This window comes from Centroberyx affinis, unplaced genomic scaffold (genome assembly GCF_046629955.1).
Source record: "Centroberyx affinis isolate AG114_WGS23_722 - 3 ecotype Tasmania unplaced genomic scaffold, CSIRO-AGI_Caff_v1 ptg001272l_1, whole genome shotgun sequence".
In the NCBI taxonomy this organism is placed as follows: Eukaryota; Metazoa; Chordata; class Actinopteri; order Beryciformes; family Berycidae; genus Centroberyx; species Centroberyx affinis.
In genome coordinates, this window is record NW_027279781.1 from 89,190 (window position 1) to 112,547 (window position 23,358).

Genomic DNA, 23,358 nt, shown 5'->3' on the forward strand with positions numbered 1-23,358 from the left:
CACATGGATTAACCATCTTAAACAACGCTTCGCCGTTACACACAAATTAAAGTAGCTGAAACTTAACAAAGAAGCAAATTATATCAATTTAATTTAACGCCCTCTTTGATAACGGTATCGATATAGAGCATGCGTTGTTAATGGATGAAACTCCGCTCCATGTTTTTCCATATTTCCAGACTGGTTGAGAGTGGAGGGAGCTGACGGAGCCAATGTCAAATTGATACTGCCATCTACAGACTCGAACGGCTAAACAAAGACATGAACAAAGGGGCTGTTCCATCAAAGGGCAAAGTAATGTTTGTAAATGGAAATTAAAGTAATTTTAATTACTTAAAAGTGGGCCGAAATGCAGAAATGTATTGAAACATTTGTCAGGAAGATACTGATCCTCACAACCTGTGCTCTTCATTGAATGATCCGCCCTGATGCTCTGCAGAATAATTAGCACCCCTAGGAAAGATAAGACAATGCTGTAAAAAATAATTTGTGATAACCATTATTATGCTCTTTTTATTTCAATAGGTGGTTCCCATGATGAGCACTATGGTTGCAAAGCCTATTAATGTCCTCCGAAGTTATTTAATTGATTCAGATTCAGTAGCCTATCTATTTCAAGCCCTCATACTCATCTAGATCATGAGACTCATGGCTATAAAACCAATGTGTGTGTGTGTGTGTGTGAGTGTGTGAGAGAGAGAGAGAGAGAGAGAGAGAGAGAGAAAGCAAGAGAGAGATCATATAGGCCTATAATAATACAATAAATATGAATATAATCTATAATCTAACCAACATAATAAATAATAATAATCAAGATAACAATTTAAGTTATCTTATTAACCAGTAATGAATTATGTTATTCATTGAACTTATTTCATATGTATCCTATATTTGCTTCAAAAATGCTATCAGTCTCTCCTGTCATATCTGAATCAGCTCAGCACCCTATTCATTATGTAAATAACAATTTTTCTGATGATTGTACACAAGAAAACCTGTTCCATTTTAAAACATGTTTATTGGTCATATACAAAATAAAGTAAGCTGTTTATCAACAAACATACAGTATATACATCAATAAATTAAAAGATGCATCAGACTGATGATGAAACAGTTAATTTTATGATTACCAATACATTGTCATCATCACTTACGTATCTACAAATTGCAAAAAAAGTACAATAATTTAGTTGATGATAAATACTTACAAAGACTGTCACATTTTAAGTATTTTCCCATAGAAAGTACTGTGAATAATTTATTACACCCCATACAGAAATATTACAAAACACAGAATTTTCTATTACAAGGTCATTTCTGAATATGCCATATTCACACAAACTCACTACTTTTCTATAGCTTTAAACTGACCATTATATACTTTTAGAAACACAAAAATATCCCAGCTCCCATGAGCAACCTTGTCATATGCTCACCACTTGACACCACATGTGGTTTGATGAGAAAATAGAAGAATAAATAAAAATAAAAAGCAGCAAACAGGCAAGAGAGGGGGAGAGCGCTACAACAAAAAGCAAAAGAATGAAAACAAGTTATTCTGATGTGACACCTGAACTCTGGGTAATATATTTTTTTTAACATTACAGGGTGTGTGACTGTGTGTTTGAGGAACAGGGGGGGGGCAGAGAGAAAGAGAGAGAGACAGAGAGAGTGAGAGAGCTTGGGAGGCAAAACAAACAACATTATTGATGAACACACCAAACAAACGATCAAAGGAATCCTTGGTTCATTTACTTTCATTGATCGCCATCGGAGGTGGGTGAAAGGACTTTTAGAGCCTGGTGGCGTGATTCACTAGACAGGAAAACAACTGAATGACTACATACTGATTGGCCCGAGCAGCAAGATAAGGAGTTAATGATTTGCGTCTTCTAGAAGAGCCGGACATATTGGAGAAGGGCATGGCCGCCTGCTAAGTTAACTCCATCCCATGTGTACTAGGAACGTTTGTGAAACGGGTGGGGAGAGTGGAGCAGGAAATGGCCTCTGTGAAATATTTATCAATGGTTTAGGAGTGGTTACATGGGTTTGTGATGAAATGTCTTTCCCTAGGGTACAACCCCATCTGATCTTTTCATAAAGAGGCTACAACCCCATATGATGACTCCTGTACCTGATATGATCACAAGCAAATAAGGTTAGCGTGTGTCTTACAAGCTTATAAACTGTATGAAAAGCCTCCAGATAAACATTAAAGGTCACTGTTGTCAGCTGGCCACGTCTGCTAAATGAAAATTAGGAAGACATTTTTTGTAGCAGCCCGTTAACATGCACAACACCCAACACACCGACCTAATGACAGGAAGAAAAAAAAAAAAAAACATGGAAGAAAATCTGAGTTTGGAAGACAAAAATAGGAAGACAAAAAAGTCATGGGATTCTGAGTTTGACTGGAGGCCTAGCATGAACGCTACAGTATATTTGCATGCCATCTTCTTCCCAGTTAAATATGGAGAAAGAAACAGATTACAGTATATGATTTAGTCTTTTTCACAGTTAATTGAGTACTTTAAGTGACACTGGGTAAGCAAGGTAAATCACTCCACGTAAGCCAGATTTAAAGATAGAGATAAACTGATATTGGCATTTGATAAGCAAAGATAGCCTAGATCGATAAACACTCTGTATAAAAGCTAATTGACCTCGTCACTTTACACTGTACCCGCAATGATAACGCAGACAACTTCTGATACGAGACTACAATAGCATCACTGCTCACTAATTTTGCCTCCTCTGAGGCCCCCAGTTTGCACAATTAGAGACTGGGCCGGATTATATAGGCCTATCGCAGCGGGCGAGTGCCCGGGGGCACCAGCCAATTTGCCTGTTCGGGGGGGACCACACATTCAAACCACAATTATACCTTTATAAGCTTTGTCATATTTTCTTTATATATTAGGCCTACTCTCTGGGGAGAATGCATACGCGACCTTTAACCTTTGATACTAAAAAAGAATAGGCCTATACATAAAGAGAAAGTAGTATCGTGATTGTGTGTAGGTGCCCCCCCCATCACATTTGAATTTGTCAATTTTGTGCGGTAAGAGAAAAAGAAAAGGTAGGCTGAAAACTACTTTCCCAAGTGTCTTCGCCGCAGTCAGGCTTTTCTTAACCTGCCTGTTACTAACTGTAAGGGTGACAAATATTTTCCACAACTTAAAAGAGTGAAGAACGAACTGGTCGAGTTGATGCTTGTGGAAAGGTTTTCTCTTTGAACTGGATGCGCGGTTTGTGATGCTTATAACAACCATAATTTTGAATAGCCTACGCATTGCAATACATTCAGGGATGGACTGGCCATCGGGACTACCGGGACTGGTTTGGTTGGTTTTTACACCAACTTCGAGCCAATCACAGTGCTTAAAAATGCGAACCCCAACCAACCGGGAAGCCGGGCCACGTTAAACAAACTCACATCAAATAACCGGCGTGTTGTGTTGTGAAATCACCAGCAAGGATGGTTGGTGTCCGGCCGATTGTGGTAGGCTGGTCTGGACAAAAGTCCAGGTCCATCCCATTGTCTCAATGTGCTGCTCCTTTCACCTTCTGCAGTTCCCACTGTCACATCACCTCACCTGAAGTGATTGTTTGCTACAGTTATTAAGCTTGCTTTATTTGGTGGTATGTGGGGCCTTGTCCGTGGTGCTGAAGTTGCATTAGATGTCTGTGTCTTTGTATTATGATTTTGCTCTGTAATGGTTTGGCATTTAGTCTTCATTCAGGCCTTTGAAAATTTATGGTGGAAACAATGATTTTTAGCATGATGTCTTTGATGTGAGTTGCATTCAAATTTGATACAGTATAGCTCTGTGTGTAAAGCCTAAAATGGCATTTGCAGGCTCAAGTCAATCTATGGTGTAAAGTAATTTGTTGGTTAGTACATTGTCTTACATTTGTCTGCAGTATGTGTGTTGAGCCTGTAGTGTTTAAGTTGATGTAAATCTATGATCTTTATTGGCATAGTAAATTTCACTTTTTTGCTTGTCAAGTGGACAGAGGGGGGCACTTCAAGTGAGGTCACCCTAGGGCACCACACTGTGTTAATCCGGGCCTGATTAGAGATATTCATTTAACAACAGTCACCACGTTGAAATATGTATGTTCACTCAATATGCATCCTCTCCAAACAAGGGGAGGATGAGAAATACAAAAAAACAAAAAAACTCAAACTAAGTGAAAACATATTTGGTACAACTGGACGGTGGCACATACATACATTTTGATAAGCACCTCAAACTTTCATATTTTGCTCTATCTTGACATGACCTAGTTTTAGTACAAGATGTTTTTTCCCCTTTTTTTTTTTTAACCACATGACCACACAGCACGCAGGACTTGCCAGTCAAAAACAGAACAATAACATCATCAGAAAAGCAACAGTAAAAGACAGACAGAAAGCAAGAAAGTGAGAGAGAAAGGAAAGAGATTACATGGACAACTCCATCAGAACAATTTCACAGATCACCAATCAAAGAAAAGCATTCCGCCCATACAAAATAGGGTAAATCTTTTTAAAACATATACCACATACATAAATATAATGTGTGCGCATGTGTGTGTGTGTGTGTGTGTGTGTGGTACCTAAATTTGCTTGCAGCTAAATACCAGGTGAGCGTATTCCAGTGTTTAGAGATAAAAGAAGAGGCTCCTATCAGACATTTTCACTTGACATTTCTGACATTTGTAGCTCTCTAGTTTCATGGTTGATTGAACCTGCAAATGCTTATCAGTGCAAGGGTTTATGGAGTATTAATATTTTTGAACCTCAAACCCACATCCCCTTCCCGTCCCTCCTCCTGTTTGAATTTTATATTAATGTAAGGTGCAGATGAAGACCTTACCGATCTCAATAACTGCAGAGCAGTAGGCTTAGCTAACCCCTTTTTCTTCACAGTGGAAATTAGTAGTTCAGGTAAAACATGCAATTCAAAAGGTGTATCATGTTTTTATCATTGTAAATTGCATCTGTTTCAGTGACTGACTCTTTTTAAATCAGGTTCCCCTGGGTTAACAAAACAATTTGAGGCGACTGGACTTCATAAATAGGGTAAACCTCACTCTTTGACAGACAATGTCACAACAGATAACATTTTCACTTCGTAAAACAGCACATACATTAACAAAACTGCTTCACTTCCCTGGCATTTACAGAACAGTAGAAAAACAAACAAACAAAATATGATCAGCATTAAATATACATATCAATAGAAAAATGTACACAGCAAAAACAAAATATTATCTAAGTCACACACCACAAAAATAACTTATTAAAAGAGCAGGGGTGATGCAGCCATATAGGCCCAGCCATAATCCCCATAACCTTGCATGCCAGGTGACCTGAAGACGCAACATCACGTGGCTTGCAAGGTGATCCATCCCCATTTCCTTAACTCGTAGGTAATTTTATCTGCAACAACGAGCCTTGAATATTGCAAGGAGCATAATGAAGTACCGGAGCCCTATTCAGAAAATCAAGGCATTAGACATAAATGTCTAATGCCTTGATTAAAATTTATAAATCATCAGTGAGTGCAGATTTTAGGTAGATAAACACATGATCTAACACATCTGCAGTACTGGGGCTCAATGCTGGGGCAGGAAGGACAAAGATCTTATGATTAAGAAGAAAGAGTGCAGTTACCCATGGTGTCATCACCCGCTTCGGCCTAAAATCAAACAAGGATCGACGTCACATCCATGAAATAGTGAACATTACAGTTACCTCATCACATACCTACACAGCACACCACACACTAGTCCACGGTTACACACACGTGCCTAGTCACTAGAGAAAAACAAAGCTATTGACTTCAATAGTTAAGCCACTTTTGGTACAATTGCAAAATAGAGAGAGATATATCAAACAGATTTTGTTATACCTTTTTTTACAGGTTGTTACAAACAATGCAAAGATAATTGTCTTTATAAAATTCCAGACTCTACCATACATAGACAAAGATCCTTTGAGTATAGAACACCACATATTATAAGACTAGTTTTATGGTAAAGCTCATGGGAAATGACATCCATTTGTGTGACTGGAAATTCAGTCAAATATTTTAGTATCATTACTGTTGACAGTCGAAATGTCATTGCTAGCTGTCTGCATTGTCACTAATTACATTTGCACAACAAGTGAGCTCAACGGTTAAAAGTAAGAGGAATGCAACGGGTAAACCAATTTGATTCGAAGTACAAATTTCTTTGTAGGCATAATAACATAGATCTTTGAGCCAGTAGCCAATCAAATTCACAAACAAATTAATCAAATAAGTAATTCAGATAAAACAGACAAGCATTTTAACTGTTCCTTTTAAAAGCACATTACATTACCTTTCCAAAAAGCAGATTCTGTGCAAGAAAAAGAAAACAAACAAATGAGCTCCTGTTTTTGCAAACTGTTTGTTTCTAAATGGAGGAACTGCCAAGTCACATAAATGGGTGTTATTATAATCCTGATGGCTACTACACAGCTCTTACAACAATACACAGCGATAGTTAAATGCTGTCACAACCTGATTCCTGATTGGTCAGTGTATTCCATTAAGCACAGGTATAAGCACAAGTCAACAGACACCTGCATTGAATCTCCACCACCCTTCCACCATTCCTCATGTCCTCCAGACTTCCTCTTGATGCATATCGTAGGAGACCAAGGCACTTGCCCGTCCAAATCTCTTCAATATCCTTTGAGAGGAATTCAAAGAGAGAGAAGACAACTTCGTCTTAAATTCAGCCCTGGTGTTCAAACGACCGTTTCCCTGAAGATTCTCACGTACTAAGACAATGTCAATGACTTGCATTAATGTCTGTCCACTTTCAGATAAAGTACCATTCTGTGGTGTGTTGGTTTTTTTTTTTTTGTTTGTTTGTAAATATCAATTGCCTTTTTCCTCTTCCTGTAGAGCCAGGAAGTATCTAATAACGGAAGCCAGTTGGAATTGAAAAATGGAAGGACAAAGAGAGGAGAGAGATAAGAGAGAGAGAGAGCAACAGAAAGAGAGAGAGTGAGTCGGACAGAGAAAGTGTTAGACTAGAAAAAATACAGCTAACTAAATATAGCAATACCAAAACAAACACGCACCACAGAATTTCACAGAATTCCTGATATATAACAATTCACACACAGAGAATACACTTTGGACCTCATGTGAATGACAACACAGTACAAAACAGTAGAAATACAGTTATCACCATTGTGTAATATATATTTTCTATAGTATTTTTCTGAAAAAGGTCTTCGTTTGTTCTTGGCTTGGTGGAGCAATATGGGACTTCTTTGCAGACAGTGAAATCTGTAGGTCGTATTCTTTTGGAATTATAACCAGGGTCCCAACGCTTTTTTTGTTAATCAAATCCCATGACTGTTCCATAACTAATCAATAACACCCTTTCCAATACCAACAGGTGTAATATTTTAGAACATTTAGAATATTTTTGTTGGTATTGCTGATTTAAATGTCCCACATCTTGGTTTCACTAGGTCAAACTAGCACTTGAGTGCAAATGTGTAATTGGGTCATTAAGTACCTACAGATGCCTAGAAACACTTGACTGATTGAAATGGCAACAAAATTGCATGGTTTTTCCAAAACTTTTTGGACATTTACAATTTTTAGCAGTTTTTCAGACCTGGAAAAAACAACAATTCAATGACTTTTCCAGGCTTTCTATGACCGTGGGAACCCTGTGTATCTGTCCTGTGCTAAATGTTCATGCGCTGACCAAGAGCTGCATCCTAATAGTCTCAAGAATCTTCCTCTGCTTCCCTCCTTTCCTTTACCTGCACTGATCTGAGATCGGTTACAGCAACATGCTGAGGCGGTGTGATCACAGCTGCCCAGCTCTTTGAAGTCAGTGCAGGTAGAGGAGAGGCGGCCAGCGGAGGAAGAGGATTACTCTGATGCAGCTGAACTCCATCCTGATACACCCTCATGTATCCTTCCCTCCCTCAAGACCGTGCATCTGTTTTTGACTTCACTATTGTAATCACGCTCGTTGCCGTCGCCACCTTCCCTGGTATGAGAGGCCCAATGACGGATGACGGCACCCCTCCCCCTCCTCCTCCTCCCCCTCCGGCCCTGACCCCGACCCCCACGGTCGGGCTCCGTGCCACAGTCCTGGCGAAGGTCTGTAATGCCTCGTACTTAGACCTCAGCGCGTCCAGCTCAACGCGCATCGAGGCATTCTCATTGGCCAGTTTGTCCACCTCCTGCTGCAGCTGGGCCTTCTGCTTCTCCAGCTCCTCCTTCTGGGTGACGCGCTTCACCCGGCAGCTGGCCGCGTAGCCCCTGTTCTTCAGGGTGCGCCGCCGCTGTTTCAGTTGCAGTATCTCTTCTTTCGTGAGCCCTCGGAGGTGCTGGTTCAGCTCCCGCACCGACATGGTCACCAGCTCGTCATCAGTCAGGCTGGTGCCATTCTCCCCCGGCTCCCGCTTCACCTGAGGAAGGGGGAGGGAGAGGGCAAGAGAACGGCAAGAGAAAGTACGCAATGAAGTACGTAGTCATATTTCAAATCTGTATATTTTCAGAAGACAACAAAAGCAATCTATCAAACACAAGGAATTCAGTGTACAACGTGAGCACTCTCTTACCTTCAAGGCTTTATTTCCTTTATTAGTCGTCGTCATGCCACAAGAGCCTTGCTCTTCTGAACAGACCTGAGGAGACGCAGGAGGATACAAAACATTAGCCGCTCCATTCAATCAAACACAGAAGTGTTGAGCATGAATGAGGGGAAAAAAATCGGACATAAGGTCGAGAAGGAGACCATTCAAGTTCTGGCTCAAGGCAGTGAACAGAATACTAGCATCCAAAAACAAAGAAGACCATCAGTGTGTTAGAAGAACAATAACTGTCCTTTAAGGCCAATTGAAAAGCTGTCTGTGTCTGTGGCAGATCAACACCCACCAGGACTAGAGGAGATATATCAGATCCAGTTCTGCTGTTCGACGTGAGCATATTATGATGCATCTGTGTCGGACTGTTTGAGTGAAAGTGAGAGACACACGCGCATGCACACACACACACACACACACCCACTAACATTTCTTAGAATTTCCCTGGCTTCCTGTTTCCTGGTGGTTATTCAGACAGTGCCCACTACCTTTGTGTTCTAGAACTCTCATTGGTTGGCTTTCGGCCAACAGCAACGAAATGAGCGTGAAAGAAGAGGAAGTGGTAGAATTAGTGGGAAGAACTCCAGGGGAAAACCAACTGTTACAGCTTTAACACAACCACACACACACACACACACACCTTACCCAAGACTCTACTGTAGAGACTGCAGAATAGTACAGACATCAGAAGGAGAAAGAGAGATATATACTATAGGGATTAAAATAACAAAACAATCACACCAAATAAAACTTGAGCTTTTGAAAAAACGATGTATAGGTATTTGTGCCAAAGTGGAAACAAGAGACAAAAGGATGGAGACACAACAGCATGAATCAGAAGTCAACACATGGGGAGTGGGGAAGTGAAAAAGATGAGATCAGTCCTTAGAGCACACAGTGCCGCAGATGAGCATCTCCACAAGCTCTCAATGAGATGCTTTGTATAGTGCGTTGGTCCAGCTCTCATCTCTCAGATCAGTGCGTGTGTGTGTGTGTGTGTGTGTGTGTGTGTGTTTGATAAAGGGCAGCTATTGTTGCAGCTGCTGAGCGATCATCATGAGACCAGTCATGATGACTCAGCAGATTCCTGATCTCACTCACTCACCCCGCCCCTCCCCTCCACCATGCACATTTCTGCTCTCCTCTGTCACTCTTCATCTCCCCTTTCCTGCCCCACCTCTCTCTTGTTACTCCTCTTTGCCCCCCCCCCTTTTTTTTTAAATTGTGAGGGACTGCCCCAGAAATAGCTGTAGGCATGTGAAAGGTTAAAGGGCATGGCGGGGTCAATGCTACAGTCAACGAGAAAAGGAACTTTAGATCAGCAAAATACAGTTGATGCAAAATCTGCTCTCCAGCCAAACCACCACACCTAATTGACACTGCTGAATCAGAATTTCAGTTCTGGGTTTAAATTGCAATCCAATCAATTTGTTGGTTTGTTGGTTCAGTAGGCAGCCTATTCTGTGAATGCTCATGCATTTCACATAAAGGCCAGTTTTAAAATACAGTACGTGGTTCAACCAGATTTTTAATAGGTGATTTATTTCAACCATTAAAAAAAAGTTAGGTGGAATTTAACAATTGAGCCTCTGTTTGAAGAAGTGATGACATGTAAGCGACATGAGGCAATGTGCTTCTCTCTTCTCCTTTCATTCTGATGAGGATGTTATTGTCTTTCTGTGAAAGGCACAGCAAAGAGTGTGCCAGTGAGCCTCCCCCACAATGCACCTCTATCTGCGTGTGAGGGTGTGCGAGTGTGTGTGTGTGCCACCACAAATCCTGCAGTTATAAATAGCCGTAGATCAAAGAGAAACGTACACTACTACTAACACACATGTGCGTGTACACGCATGCATGGGCATACAGGCGCACACACAAACAACAAACATACAGCAGCTCAACGTCCTTTGGCAAAAAGTCTATGTGAATTAAGGAAGATGTGGGAAAAGAGCAATACTAGACTATTCCTCAGATACAAGGTTTATTAAGAGGTAGCTACTAAATAGCCGCTCCTTGCTATGGCTTCATCCAGAATAACATTTGACTTAAGTAGACGCACATCTTCAAGCACTCCTTAATGGGTTAGGATCAGTCAATTATAAACCCAGAGGTCTCTCTTACTGTGTGCGTACTTAGCGTGTGTATACCACAGCTGCATCCCAATAATCTAATGTCTTCCATCCTTGTGCGCAAACTGTGTTCTGCTGGGATGCAGCGTACCCTTCCTCAGTTGGAGGTGCATCATCGCACAATAGATGGATCAAAGACGTGAGGCTCAGGGTGGCTGGGGGGGGGGGGGGATGGGGAGAGAGAACAGAGGGGCAAGAAGGCGGCTCTTTCCCTGCCAGGCACCGTCTTATTTCCCCTGTGCCCAAGACCCCATCCCCCCTCTGCCCCATCTCCATACAAACAAAAAAGAATGCTGGGAAGCACATGCGCACACACACACACACAAACACACCCCTGCTGCCATGCCAGTGGGGTACAATATAACACACATGCAAAATGGTCTATTGTAAATACGCAAACATGTAAATATAGCATTATTTAGCAGTATTTGAAGTACTAGGCACACATCAGGAACACACACATATGTCCTGAAAAACACATAATTAATATACTGCACACACACATGGTTCAGTGTACATAAATAGAGGTTTGATTCCCACTTGGGCCACTCACACTAAAGATGTATGGTGATTAATAAGTTGTTTTAAATAAAAAACAACCGGCAAATGCTATTATTAAGTTTGGACCATATTTCATCAAGGCTAGACAACATTTAACCTGACTTGCACCATAGCATAAAACTGTAATAAACTACTGGTGTGTCTGTGTGTGTGTCTGCATGCTGTAAGCTAAGGTCATCTCTAAGTCAGCCAGGTTAAGGATCATCTGCTGAGCAAAGGCATCGCCATTCATCATGCACACACACACAGACACACACACACACACTTTGCCAAAGGTGTCCTTCCATCCTGATTGCAGGGTGGTCGCTGCGGTGTGGTCAATGCCACAGCCACTGTTGCTACAACAGACAGCTTTTTTGCTGTGGCAGGCTGTATTTTTATGGAGCAACTGAAAGAACGCTGACGACTCAAGAGCAGAGCTGCTTACTGTTACAGTGGAGAGAAAACACACACACACACACACACATACACACACACACAGAGGACAGGACACAGGGACAGAGGGATGGAGGAAGAGGTGAGAAGTGGCGGAGATGTGTAAAATATATGGGGAAGAGCAGAAAAGAGAAGAAAGGGAGGGAGAAAAGAGGGGAGAGACGGAGCAGAGAGAGAGGTGGTAGGATAGCAAGGTGAAGCGAGACTAGGTAGAAAAGAAGGGGGGGGGGGGGTGGGGGTGAAGGGGGGGGGCTGAAAGAATGCTGACGTCTCCAGAGCTGATTAGCGTTACAGCGGAGACATCACACCCACAGCCGAGAAAAAACGCTGAGTATGGAGGGAGGACGGAGGGGGGTGGAGGGGGTGCAAATGACAGGGGAGAAAGAAGAAGAGAAGAAAAAGAGAGGCTAGTGAGTAGGGAGGAGGAGGAGGGGGAGAGGAGGAGGAGGAGGACAGAGGTGCAGGGGAGAAGGATGGAGGATCGCCAATGAGGAGGAACAAGAAGGGAGGGAGGGCAGTGGAGGAGGAAGAGGGGGTGGGAAAGCGTTTGGGCGAAAATGCATCCTCAACACATTTGTAAGAGCTTAGCTGTTGGGTACGGAGGGGGAATGGGAGGGGGAGGGGGAGAGAGGACCAGTGAGGGAGGGAGGGAGGGAGAGAGAGAGGGATGGAGAGGGGGATTGGGGTCGAGGAGGAGAGCGAAAAAAGAAAAAAAAAACCCTGAACTCAGCAACGACCACGGCTAAAACCTCCAATTAGAAAAGTTCTGAAGTTGATCCGACGCAATAAAACTGCTGGTCCTCTCTCTCTCTGCTCTCTATCTCTCTCTCTCTCTCTCTCTCTCTCTCTCTCTCTCTCTCTCTCTCTCTCTCTCTCACACACACACACACACACACACACACACAGGAAAAGCTGCACATCCTGTCTTGTTGACAAATCAAGTCCCAGTGAAAGGATGAGAAAGAGAGTAATAGTGTGGTGGAAAAGTACTGCGGAGGAGTCACATAGGTGAACACAATGATCATGGGGCTTATAAAGATAGATTAAAGAGCACAAGAAATGGCACAAGACATATAGCACAGATCCATTCACTTCATCTAGTGCCGACGAACAGGATGATGAAGTCTGTGTGTGTGTGTGTGTGTGTGTGTTCCTGGCTCCAGACAGCGCTCTAATTAATCTTGTTTGAGAGAGAACCTTTTGCTCTGGCCTCTACCGCCGCACAGAGAGGAGTTTCTTAGAAAGAGACTTCCTATTACGCTCAACATGCACAATGCATGCACACACAGACAACAAATAACCAGATTAGGCACTTCACAACGACCCGCGGGGCCAGTGTGTGTGGGTGTACGCGAGCATAAACACGTCAGCATATAGAGATGATCAAGAATAGAACTTAAGAGCCACAAGTCATTTGCGATGCAGTGGCGAGTCCATCTTTATTGAATAATCCTCCTACCACAACAACAGCCTAACCAACTGTCTAAGAAGGAGCCTCCTCCCTCCAGCGGCTCTCTGAGCAGTAATGGAGAAAACAAAGGGTGGCAGTATATCGAGGCAGGCAGGGGAGAGCGGAGACACACAGTAGGACGCAGAGAGGACATGATGGAAAGAGACAAAGAGACAGAGTGAAACGTAGGGAGCAGGAATTAAAACCTTGGAGCGCCGCAAAACTCAATTTCTGGCTCCTGCCCTCCTCGCCTGTGTGAAAAAGGGGAGCGGTGCCCATTGATCTAGTGCGGGCCGGGGGTATTGAGGGAGCTGGTAAATAATTAACAGTGAGCACTGTGTGGTGGCTAATTGAGAATTAGGAATCAGATCAGCGATAATGGCAACCTGAGTTAGAGAGGGAACAGGTTCACAGCAGAGATATCGGGCAATGGAGAGAGAGAGAGAGAGGTGGGGGGGTGAACCAAGAGAGAGAAGACATGAGTTCGAACTGTGGAGAAAGAGTAGGAAGCTATTAACTAGGAGGTATGCAGAGCGTGAAATAAGCATGATAACACAGACAGAGCAAGAGGGGAGGAGAGGAGAAAACAGGCAAAGAGAAGGTAGAGACATGAAAACAGCATGACAGCAGAGTCTGGTGATATATATATACACACACATACATACATATATATATATATACACACACTCATATATACAGTATATATATAGATATGTATACATATCTATATATATAGATATGTATACATACACACACACACACACACACACACAGATAGAGGAGCGATCACTTTCACACTTTTCTCTGTGAGTTCAAAAAGGGTATTGTGTGCACACTGTTTAAGTGTGTGCGAGACGGTGTTTGTGTGAGTGTGTTATTAAAGGCGAGAAAAAGTCCTGGCGTCGACACGTTTTTCCCATTCCAGGTAGTAAGTCGGAGTGTGATGACAAATTTCCCAACACAAGCAAAAAAACTGCACTGTCAGGCAATTGAGCACCGGCTCCTTTTTTTTTTTTTTTTTTTTTAAATTTGTATTTCGTAAGGGCTTTTTTGGAGAGGAGAGAAACCTTGTAGGTTAATTTGGTTCTCTCCTTTTGTGTGTGTATGTGTGCGTGTATGTGTGTGTGTGTGTGTGTGTGTGAATAACTGAAACACAGAGAGCTGCAAGGGAGACAGCGATAAGTTAAACGACATGCTAGTTTATTTCCCCTAGACACTGTACATCCCAGGTCAGCAGAAAAAAAATCCTAAAAAATAATAACTTGAGAGAGAAACTTGCTCTGTTTTAGTGCAGCAGCAAAGTAAGCACAGTATGATTCTGTGGGGATGCATTCATCATTATCAGTCGCATAATGAGGAAATTTCATCGAAAACTTCTTGCCTTTGATGCCAAACATTCAAGAATGGAATGGAAAATGGAAAGCATAAACTTACTGTAGATCAAACAGGGAGAAGTGAATGACACAAACACGCAAGCACAAAGGACATAGTGTTTACATGCATTTGTGTGTGTGTAAGTGTGTGTGCACTGTGCACCTTTCCACTGTAGCAGTCTGTCTCTTTTTCTTTGAACAACTTTGTCCACAAGGGTGAGACAGACACAGAACGGGTGTGTGCAAGTGCACACTTGTGTTTAATATATGCGTATAACAGAAGAAAAAAAACGGTTCCTATCTGGCGGAGAGATTCCAGCTGTAAAGAGCAGAGAAAATAGAGATATCACAAGATCGACTTGCACAGCGTTGAAAGAAACACAAAACCAGCCCTCGCACTCTTTAACATGCGATTGCTGCCTTTTTGAGATGCAGGTTTAATCCTTAAAAAAGAAATTTGACTCCAGAGGCCAACAAGTCTTTTCCCCCCACAGCTAAATTTAGAAACATACATATTTTTGAATGTGTTTTGGTAGAGGTACCGTAAAGATGCACCTCTTTTGTTTCAGAACAAAAGTTAGAAGGTGTTTTGTTGGAGCTAGGCTTCAATGCGAACTGGGAAAATGAAAACTTGGTGATGAACTGTTGCTGCATGGAAACAAGTTCAGTGCTACAGGTGGAGGGAAAGGGCAGGCGCTAGATTTAAGGCACACACCATTTCTTATCTTTGGCATGTTCTGTTCCTTTTCTCTGCTCCTTGCATTGATCCCCGGTGATTTTATTAATATGGTTCAGAAATTCACACCACAATTCTGGGATCGTCACACTGCAGTTGAAAAATGCGGCAAGTTGGCGCATAGAGATGATGCAACTGGAAGACAACCTCTGGTATACGGATTCTCCCGTTACCACGGCATTGCATCTCTATAGCTACAAACCATTCTCAGTATCTCAACACAGCATACAAAACTAATGCATTGGTATGGTTTGTATGTGTGTCCATTTGTGTGTGTGTGTGTGGGAGAGAGTAGTCTCCTTTTACTCGAGCCATGCTCTCATCTAGGCTCAAGCCTTCTCAAAAAGCACCAAAATAAACCCTCATAGGCTGTATGGGTCCTCAGGGGCAAAACATGAGAGCCTGACCTCAAGCGGACTGATCAGAGAGAGATTATTGATACAGAAAAGCAGCTTTGTAATAGTGGTTATTGTGATCCACGAGGATCCCAGGCCAGGGGAAAGTTGGATCCTGTAATGTGAGCCACTTAAACTGAATTTCAACTTATTGTCCATCTCCTAATCCCTCTGACCTTCTTGTGTTGCGATGGGATTTATCTAGATTTTATAATTTTCCGGTTCTCAGGGAGGTTATGTAAATAAGGAAACTTGGGGGGAAAAAAACATGTGGAGAGACACACATACACACAAGTCACAAAAATACTAGGACACACACATATACACACACACACGGAAGCAGAAAAACAGTGGAGCACAGCAATGATTATGCACCAGATCTGCTTACACCATATTTCATCATTACTGTAGAGAAAAACACTCAACTATTGATCTGCCCCACTGCTTCCCTTTCTCTCTCTCACCCACTCTCTGATTCTGTTATTTCTTTCTTTTTTTTATTCCTCCACCTGACTCTCCTCCTCTTTGTTCTCATCCTCACTTCTCTCTCTCTCTCTCTCTCTCTCCCTTCTCTCTCAAGGCTCTCTTTATCCCTCTCCTGTTTTTCCCGCTCTCTCTCCAAGCTTTCAAGTTTCTTCTCAGAAATTTGCTAGCATAACATAGACTTTTCTGAAACACATCCCAGTCGTAAACAAGATCATAAGTACACAGAGAGGCTACTTAAAAATTCTCTGCCAAACACACAACTCTCTCTCTCTCTCACACACACACACACACCCACACCCATGTATATCACACATGGTTCTCAAATACAAAGTAAACAAAGTTTCTAAGTTGCAAAACTGACAACACTAATCGATAAGACGAGCCGGAGTGGAGTTCTTCTTTCCAACAGAGTAAACACCTGTCTTAGCTCAATAGTGCCTGTCCCATCCATCATACCAGACACACCTAGAGGAGGTTTTGCACAGTGTTTCATCAACTTGACCCTTGTACGTGCACACAACCAAACAAGTTTATACGAAGGCACACACACACACACACACACACACACACACACACACACACACACACACACACACACACGTCTCTGATGTGTTAGGATAGAGTTCTACTTATTAGCTAGGACTTCCTCGTGAAGAGAGGAACTTCATTTGAGCGCAGACATCGTGAAGAGATGGAAAAGAATCAACTGTCACTTGCACAAATTGCAAAATGTTGTAATTGTCAACTAACGGTAAAAACTCTTCCCATTGCTACACCTCCTTCCTAGGTTTTACATTCACATGCAGGTGCACACACACACACACACAGAGATTTGTTTTTAACCTTGGTGCTTACCCCGTTTCGCACGCACACACACACACCCCCTAGGGCTACACTAGATCTTAGCATCTTGTAGGTGTGTTTTATTTCTCCTGCTCTCTCTTCAGTATCTCTCTCTTACACACACACACACACACACACACACGACAAGGCAAAGAAACTAGCTGTGGTAAGTAACAAGTGAAAACGCCATCTGTCAAGCGAGAGCGCATTTGCTTCGCCTCAGCATTTTCAGGGGAATGCCTTGAAGACAAAAAGGTCCTTGTTCTCAATCTCTCCACAAATCCCATCTCTCATTCTTCTCCCTCTTCCTTCATCCCTTGCTCTGCGCCTTGCCGCTCCGCCACCATCAGCAAAGTTGCACACATAAGCATTGGTCAGCGTTCAATTACCGTGAACACCAGGGAAGGATGGGGAAGTACTTGACAGAGAAATGCACTTCAAGCACTGATTAAATACTGATACCAAGTATAAAAAGCTTAGCCCCTAGGTTGTGTGTGTGTGTGTGTGTGTGTGTGTGTGTGCGCTCTGTCTGAGAAAAAGAAATGGGGAAAAGGGTGTGAGAGTGTGTGTGTGTGCATGTGTGAGTGAGAGAAAGAAAGAGAAAGAGGGAGAGTAAGGGGGTTTGGGGGGGTGGGGGGGGCCCTTCTCTCCAATACTGATACAACTGTTTCATCATTATGACCCTCTATTACAGTACTTGCCAACTTGCTTACTACATACTTTTGATACACTCCGTAGAGTGCTGACTCTAACTAAAGCTGCTGATATGGAGTCATTAGGGGGTGAAGTTTCTGTTTTTCTTGAGCCCATAGAGCTTCCCTATTACTCCTCAGTGTTTAAGAGGTGCAGTGCTCATCCAGGTTGCTACTCGGCTTCAGATAATGGCCTGTCTAAAAAAGATCAATCAAAGGGCATTCGATTACAACCCATGTCTTTAAAGTGATACTTGGCTTCAGTAAAGCATTTTCTTTTTTTAGCACACACATCGCTGTGTGAGTTCATGAGCAGTCAGTTCTCATCATTAACCGTCATGGGAATTTGTTCTCCCCCTCCAGCGTTCAGACTTTTTTTTTTTCTTCCCCCATTTCTCCTTATTGATAATTACAAACAAGCCAAATGTGCCGTTTAAAATTATTCTGTGGGCATGAAACATTCTGTAGTCATGCTCACATTGCAGTAGTGGTGTTCAAAATGAAAGCAGGTGAATGAAGTCACTGCAGATACCCTGGACAGCCAGTATTGCTGCTTGACTGCTCATGAAAGTGAAACGTTTAATTCAAGTCAAATATTCCTGTAAAGTAAAAAAAAACAACTGGTTAGGCTTCTAAATAATTTGCAGCCTGATATTCATCGCCATGGGTGAACCTGAAATGCTTTTGTGCACATTTGTGATTCTCTTTTCTGCCTCAGCCTCTTTTCAACTCACTTTAACTGAAAATCTATTAGAATGAACATGAGAATGCACAGTCTCGCTAAAACAACCAAAGCTTACTGAAACAAAACAAAAAAACAAATCCAGCCTAATCACATTCTTACATACTCATTCCTTGCATGTGCTCTAATTATTCCATAAATGTGTCAACATCCACCACATGAGCAGGCCCTATTTATTTCAAAGCCGAGCCCCCCAATAAACCGAGCTCCTTCCCTCGCGCCAGACCTTTGTCCGCCTGCCGCCGGTGCCATGTTGCCATGGCTCCCTCATGCCTCCGCTCTGCTCGCGCAAACGTTAAGAAACACAACGTTGTGATGAATCAGCATCTCTGCCGTGAGCCCAGTCAGTGTAACAACCAGGCTAGCCAGAAAACAGACAGAATTGTGGGTTTATACTGACAATAAAGTAAATTAATCGTCCAGTTAAGAACCTAAGGATGATAACAGACATTTGAACTGAAGGCCTGCGGGAAGAACCCCGTTTGACACAAAGCAAATGTCATGAAATAGTCGCCCAAGCAGAGTCACCGCTGCCCTCTTAGTAACAGCCAGGCTATAGCTGTTAGATGGCTAATATTGACAGTTGCAAACAGACGAGATTGTCAGCCCGGCTGCTTATTGTTGTCGCTGGGTTAAATCATCATATATTTAGTTTTGTCACATTGAAAGTAAGCAAGCGGGTTTGGAGAGGTTGTTATCTCAGAGTCTGTAAAAAAAAACAAAAAAAACAAAAAAAAAAACCATAATATAAATGCGTTTAGCGAACAGCTGACTGGCCATCTTACCTGTCAAAGAACCAACAGACGGAGTGAATTTGTCAACGGTCGCGTCTCTGCTTCAGTTGGTCTCTGTCCACCGCTATTTGCTGGTCTTCGCTGCCGTTTCAGCACCTCGGACACTCGGGGTAGCTATGTGTTATTACCGGAATTTTTATTTGCTCTCTCCGCGGCTGTAACTTGTCTCTCTGCTTTCCCGACAGCTCCCGAGCTACTTTAACCTTTCTAGATATTTAACTAGCCGTTTAGTAGCCTCGAAACGGGGGAATCCCCGGCCATATCAACAGCCGATAAAGCCTACTTGCTCTGGAAGTCTCTACACGGGCTGCTCCCAGTAATTCCGACACATGGCTTTTTAAAGCTTGACAACAGTAGGCTACGCAACGGCAGCCCCCCTTTGTCTATGTTCTTATGAAATCCCCGGTTGGTCGGTCGGCGTGGCCGTGCGAGCGACCGACCGCTCTCGGATGAGCTTGTACGGGGCTGGCTGAAGACCGGATCGTGATGATTCAGCACTAGGAGACTACAGCCCTTTAAACGCAGCGGCGCGCCGAGTGCTTCGCCTGTGTGAATAGATGTCGCTAGTTCGGCTGAACCGGTCAGCGGAGCGGCGGCAGCGGCAGCACCGCACACCGGGACGAGCGGCGAGATGAGCGCGCCCACACTCTGTGGCGATAACGGCGTGGCAGCGGCAGTGGCAGTGGCGTGCACACTCAGCAAAACAACATCTCTATATTCAGCACTTCCACCGAGCAGATTTTTAGTTTTGATTTCGACAAACTGACTCACCAGAAGTCTAACGGCACCTTCGTCCACCGCACCTCCGAAGGTTAGGTTTACCGTGGAATGGCCGACCCGGTGTTGAGCCCCGACAGTTGAGAAATATATTTTTTCGCTCACGCCTTCTCGCAGATCCCCAGGTCTATCCACTCCTACCTCGCTTGTTTTAGTCTATGGTCGGAGGCGCCAGACGTCAAATGATGTTTGGATCACATGGTTTCATTCATGAAGGATCTACGCAACCCGAATTTAAAGGGACATGAGACGCTACTACACTGTGATTGATTGTTCATTGCGTGTTAACAGTCACCGTGGAAAGTATGATGCCCCCTCCCCCTGAGCACATTTCTGAAGTCAGACCTGACATTTGAGGCACTGAGTGAGTGTTGAGAGAGATGGAACAAAAGCCTTTAAACTATGATTTCCTATTTCCTATGATGCAGAGAGAAACTGAACATCCTGTCATCGTAATCATTGTAATAATTGTAATTGTAATCACAATATGGATAAATAAAATATGGAAATTTAGCCTAATTAGCCTACATTTGGCCGACTTGGTGTAGACCTACGTAAAATTGCCAGTCATTAACATTGGGAATTTTATAATTTTAGGAAGTTAAAAATAGGCCTACATCTTCAGGCTACCAGTGTAGTAGTAACGCGTTACTTTGTGCTTTGTAACGCTTTAGGCCTATTCAGATTACTTTTTGTGATAACTACTAGGCCAACTTATCGCGTTAGTTTAGCAGTTCTCCAATGCCAACCTGGTGCCAACATGTCTGTCTGTCTGTGAACTAGTTAGTCTAATCCGTAATCAGTTACTTTTTAAAATTAGAATGTCATTACTTGTAATTTTCTTTCATATTGTTTCATTAGGCCATTGTTAGCGTACATAGAAAAAAAGGTAAAAAAAAAAAAAAAAAAAAAAAAAAGACTTTGACTTTAACACTTGGCAGCATAAGCGATATTGCCACAGCATTTTGAAGTGGCTAATGCAAAATAAATGAGTGACTTTTAATAGAGACTCATGTTGCAAAGTTCCGATTTAGGCTGTTGTAATGTTAACGAAGTAAAGTAACTAATTAGCCTAGCCTACTTTTAAAAGCAACTTTCCCGAACACTGATCTATCTGTAAACAACTGACAAAGGCTACATACAGGCTACTAAATCAATGCATTACAACACTAAATCAAGGTAAGAAAACCGTTATCTTGGGGAAGTGGGGTTTCAATGTACCAATTCAAAAGCCTAGTTCTATGTAGTAAACAAATCTATAGGTGGCAGAGAGCAAATTTAAATAGGTGATGTGCAGTCAATACAGATCTCGCCTCAGTTTATCCATAGGAGTTGGCCTGATCCTCCCTCATATCAGATGGGAGTGTGGTGGTGTGAGCCCAGGTGCATCAGGAGAGGAGGTGTGTGTCTCCGCAGAAGAGGCTGGAGGGCAGCAGGACACATTCAGACCGAGGAACCCTCCGGACCTGGACAGTACAAGCTGGCACAAAAGGGAAGCCCGTATTGCAGACTCACCGACTGTGTGGTAACTGTCAGTGTTCCCCTTTCTGCGGCCGTTTCACCATGCAGATGGCTGCACAGGGCAGATACTGTATCAGCACTGAGATCACAGTTCTGCATCGGTCACACACACACACACACACACACACACAGAGTCATGAAAGCACAGAGGAGCACGGAAGATTGCCCACAAACACACACCGCATTTCCAGGCTAGTCTCTCTTAAGTTTTCAATTTTAGAGAGGATTAGGTGAACTGTTTGGTGGTGGTGATGGAGGGGGGGGGGGGGGACTTACATCTATTCAATCATCTTGGTTTCTGGCTCTCCTCCGGGCCTTGATACGGTATGCAAACAACCATGTTACTGCAAAGGTCAGTGATTACACTGATTGAATGGAGATGACAGGTAGCATCTGGCCTACCTGTGGATAGAAATCCCATGCTGGGCTGGAGCAAAACACACACAATCTCTCTCACACACACACACACTCCAACACACCCCACTCAGGATTATCTGCCATTGAACTGCCACCTTAGACCCGTCGCCTGTGTCAAGGTGATTGACACAGCGCCCATCCTCTTCACCTTGGGGTGAAGAGGATGGGCGGCTCAAAGCCGCCCGACCAGCGCAAGGTAACGGAAGTCTAATAATGAGAGGCAAATGGAAGTCTCTCCAGGAATGGCTAATCTTAACGGACAGCGGCAGGAGCAAGCGGAGAATAACCTTTCGGAATAAAAGAGGGATTACCAAAACACTTCAGCAGCGGGGGAAAAACCATTGCACGCACAAATAAACAGTCCAGGCGCACTGAGAGCACGCCAGCCGCAATTTAATCAAGGGACACTGGTGTGTGTATTAGTTTAACGAAAATAAACTAATCCTACAACAGCTAGAAATTGTTCAATTATAATGAGGACATGGCTCTTCACAAACTGTCACTTCTCTTCCGTCATTTTTTTACCATGCCATTATGCACCTGTGTGTTGCTTGAATAGACCTATAGGCCTATCTCATTCTGCCACAAAGTGGCCTATGCGCCTGTGTTAATCCAAAATGTAGCAGCCTGGAACGAAGGCATTGGCCTAAATATCTAATAAATACTTCGACTTTAACATGCAGTTTCCTATAACTACTGTAATTACCACACAATTTCATAACACATCCAAATGTAAGTAAGTGCACTTCTTCCCCCTGCCATCACAATAATTCAAAACCCCATTGATATCTAGCTTTTGCACTTGCAAGCAAGTGCAAAATCCCCCCGTTTCTGAACTTGTGGAGTGATAATTGTGTGCACACTTCTGCTGAAAGGAGTGGAGAACTGGAACAGAGGGCTGGATCCAGAGAGAAAACCATGATCCCACTCTCTGGTCATATGTCCTGCTGACAGAAAGCTTCTAAAATTGGACTCTGATTCCTCTTCCACCGACCAATCACAGCCCACCTCCAGGCCAGTGAGGAATAACACATTTACCTCCTTTTACATATGACATGGTCCATCTTTGAGACAGGAGAGGAGATCTTTGAAGGGGAGGAGAGGAGATCTTTGAAGGGGAAGAAACTGAAGTTATAAGACAGAGGCAGCAGCTGACAGACCAGACGAGTAAAAGGAGACTGGGAGAAGAAGAGTGGGTGAAACACTACACCCCGTCCAGCTCAGTGAGGACAAGTGGCCTTGGCTAATGCCATTTACCGTTAAGTGAGGCAGTGGAGTTGCATCTAAATGTTAATCCTGGGTCAGCTTTAAGTCACTCTCAACTGATAGGTATGTAGAGAGGGTAATCTGATATTAGGCATGTGCAAAA

General features: G+C 43.0%; 1 protein-coding gene across 3 annotated transcripts; it reads right to left on the minus strand.

Annotated features, from left to right (window-relative positions):
• Window positions 1-4,904: 4,904 nt before the first annotated feature.
• mafgb (v-maf avian musculoaponeurotic fibrosarcoma oncogene homolog Gb) lies at window positions 4,905-20,118 on the minus strand. 3 transcript variants are annotated; one of them, XM_071525149.1, is made up of 3 exons: window positions 20,046-20,118; window positions 8,615-8,680; window positions 4,905-8,461 (listed from the first exon to the last, which is right to left on the minus strand). In XM_071525149.1, exons 2-3 carry the CDS (start codon window positions 8,648-8,650, stop codon window positions 7,973-7,975), a joined length of 525 nt encoding a protein of 174 aa, XP_071381250.1. In that variant the 5' UTR covers window positions 8,651-8,680; window positions 20,046-20,118; the 3' UTR covers window positions 4,905-7,972. The 3 variants fall into 3 exon arrangements, with proteins under 3 accessions (XP_071381250.1, XP_071381251.1, XP_071381249.1); XM_071525150.1 differs by lacking the exon at window positions 20,046-20,118 and adding an exon at window positions 19,266-19,339; XM_071525148.1 differs by lacking the exon at window positions 20,046-20,118 and adding an exon at window positions 8,931-8,980.
• Between the last annotated feature and the right edge of the window lie 3,240 nt (window positions 20,119-23,358).

Coding starts and splice junctions, on each gene's coding strand:
- mafgb (XM_071525149.1), bottom strand. CDS start 8,650: ATGACGACGACTAATAAAGGAAATAAAGCCTTGAAG. Junction 8,462..8,614: donor AAGGAAATAAAGCCTTGAAG/GTAAGAGAGTGC, acceptor CCCCTTCCTCAG/GTGAAGCGGGAGCCGGGGGA.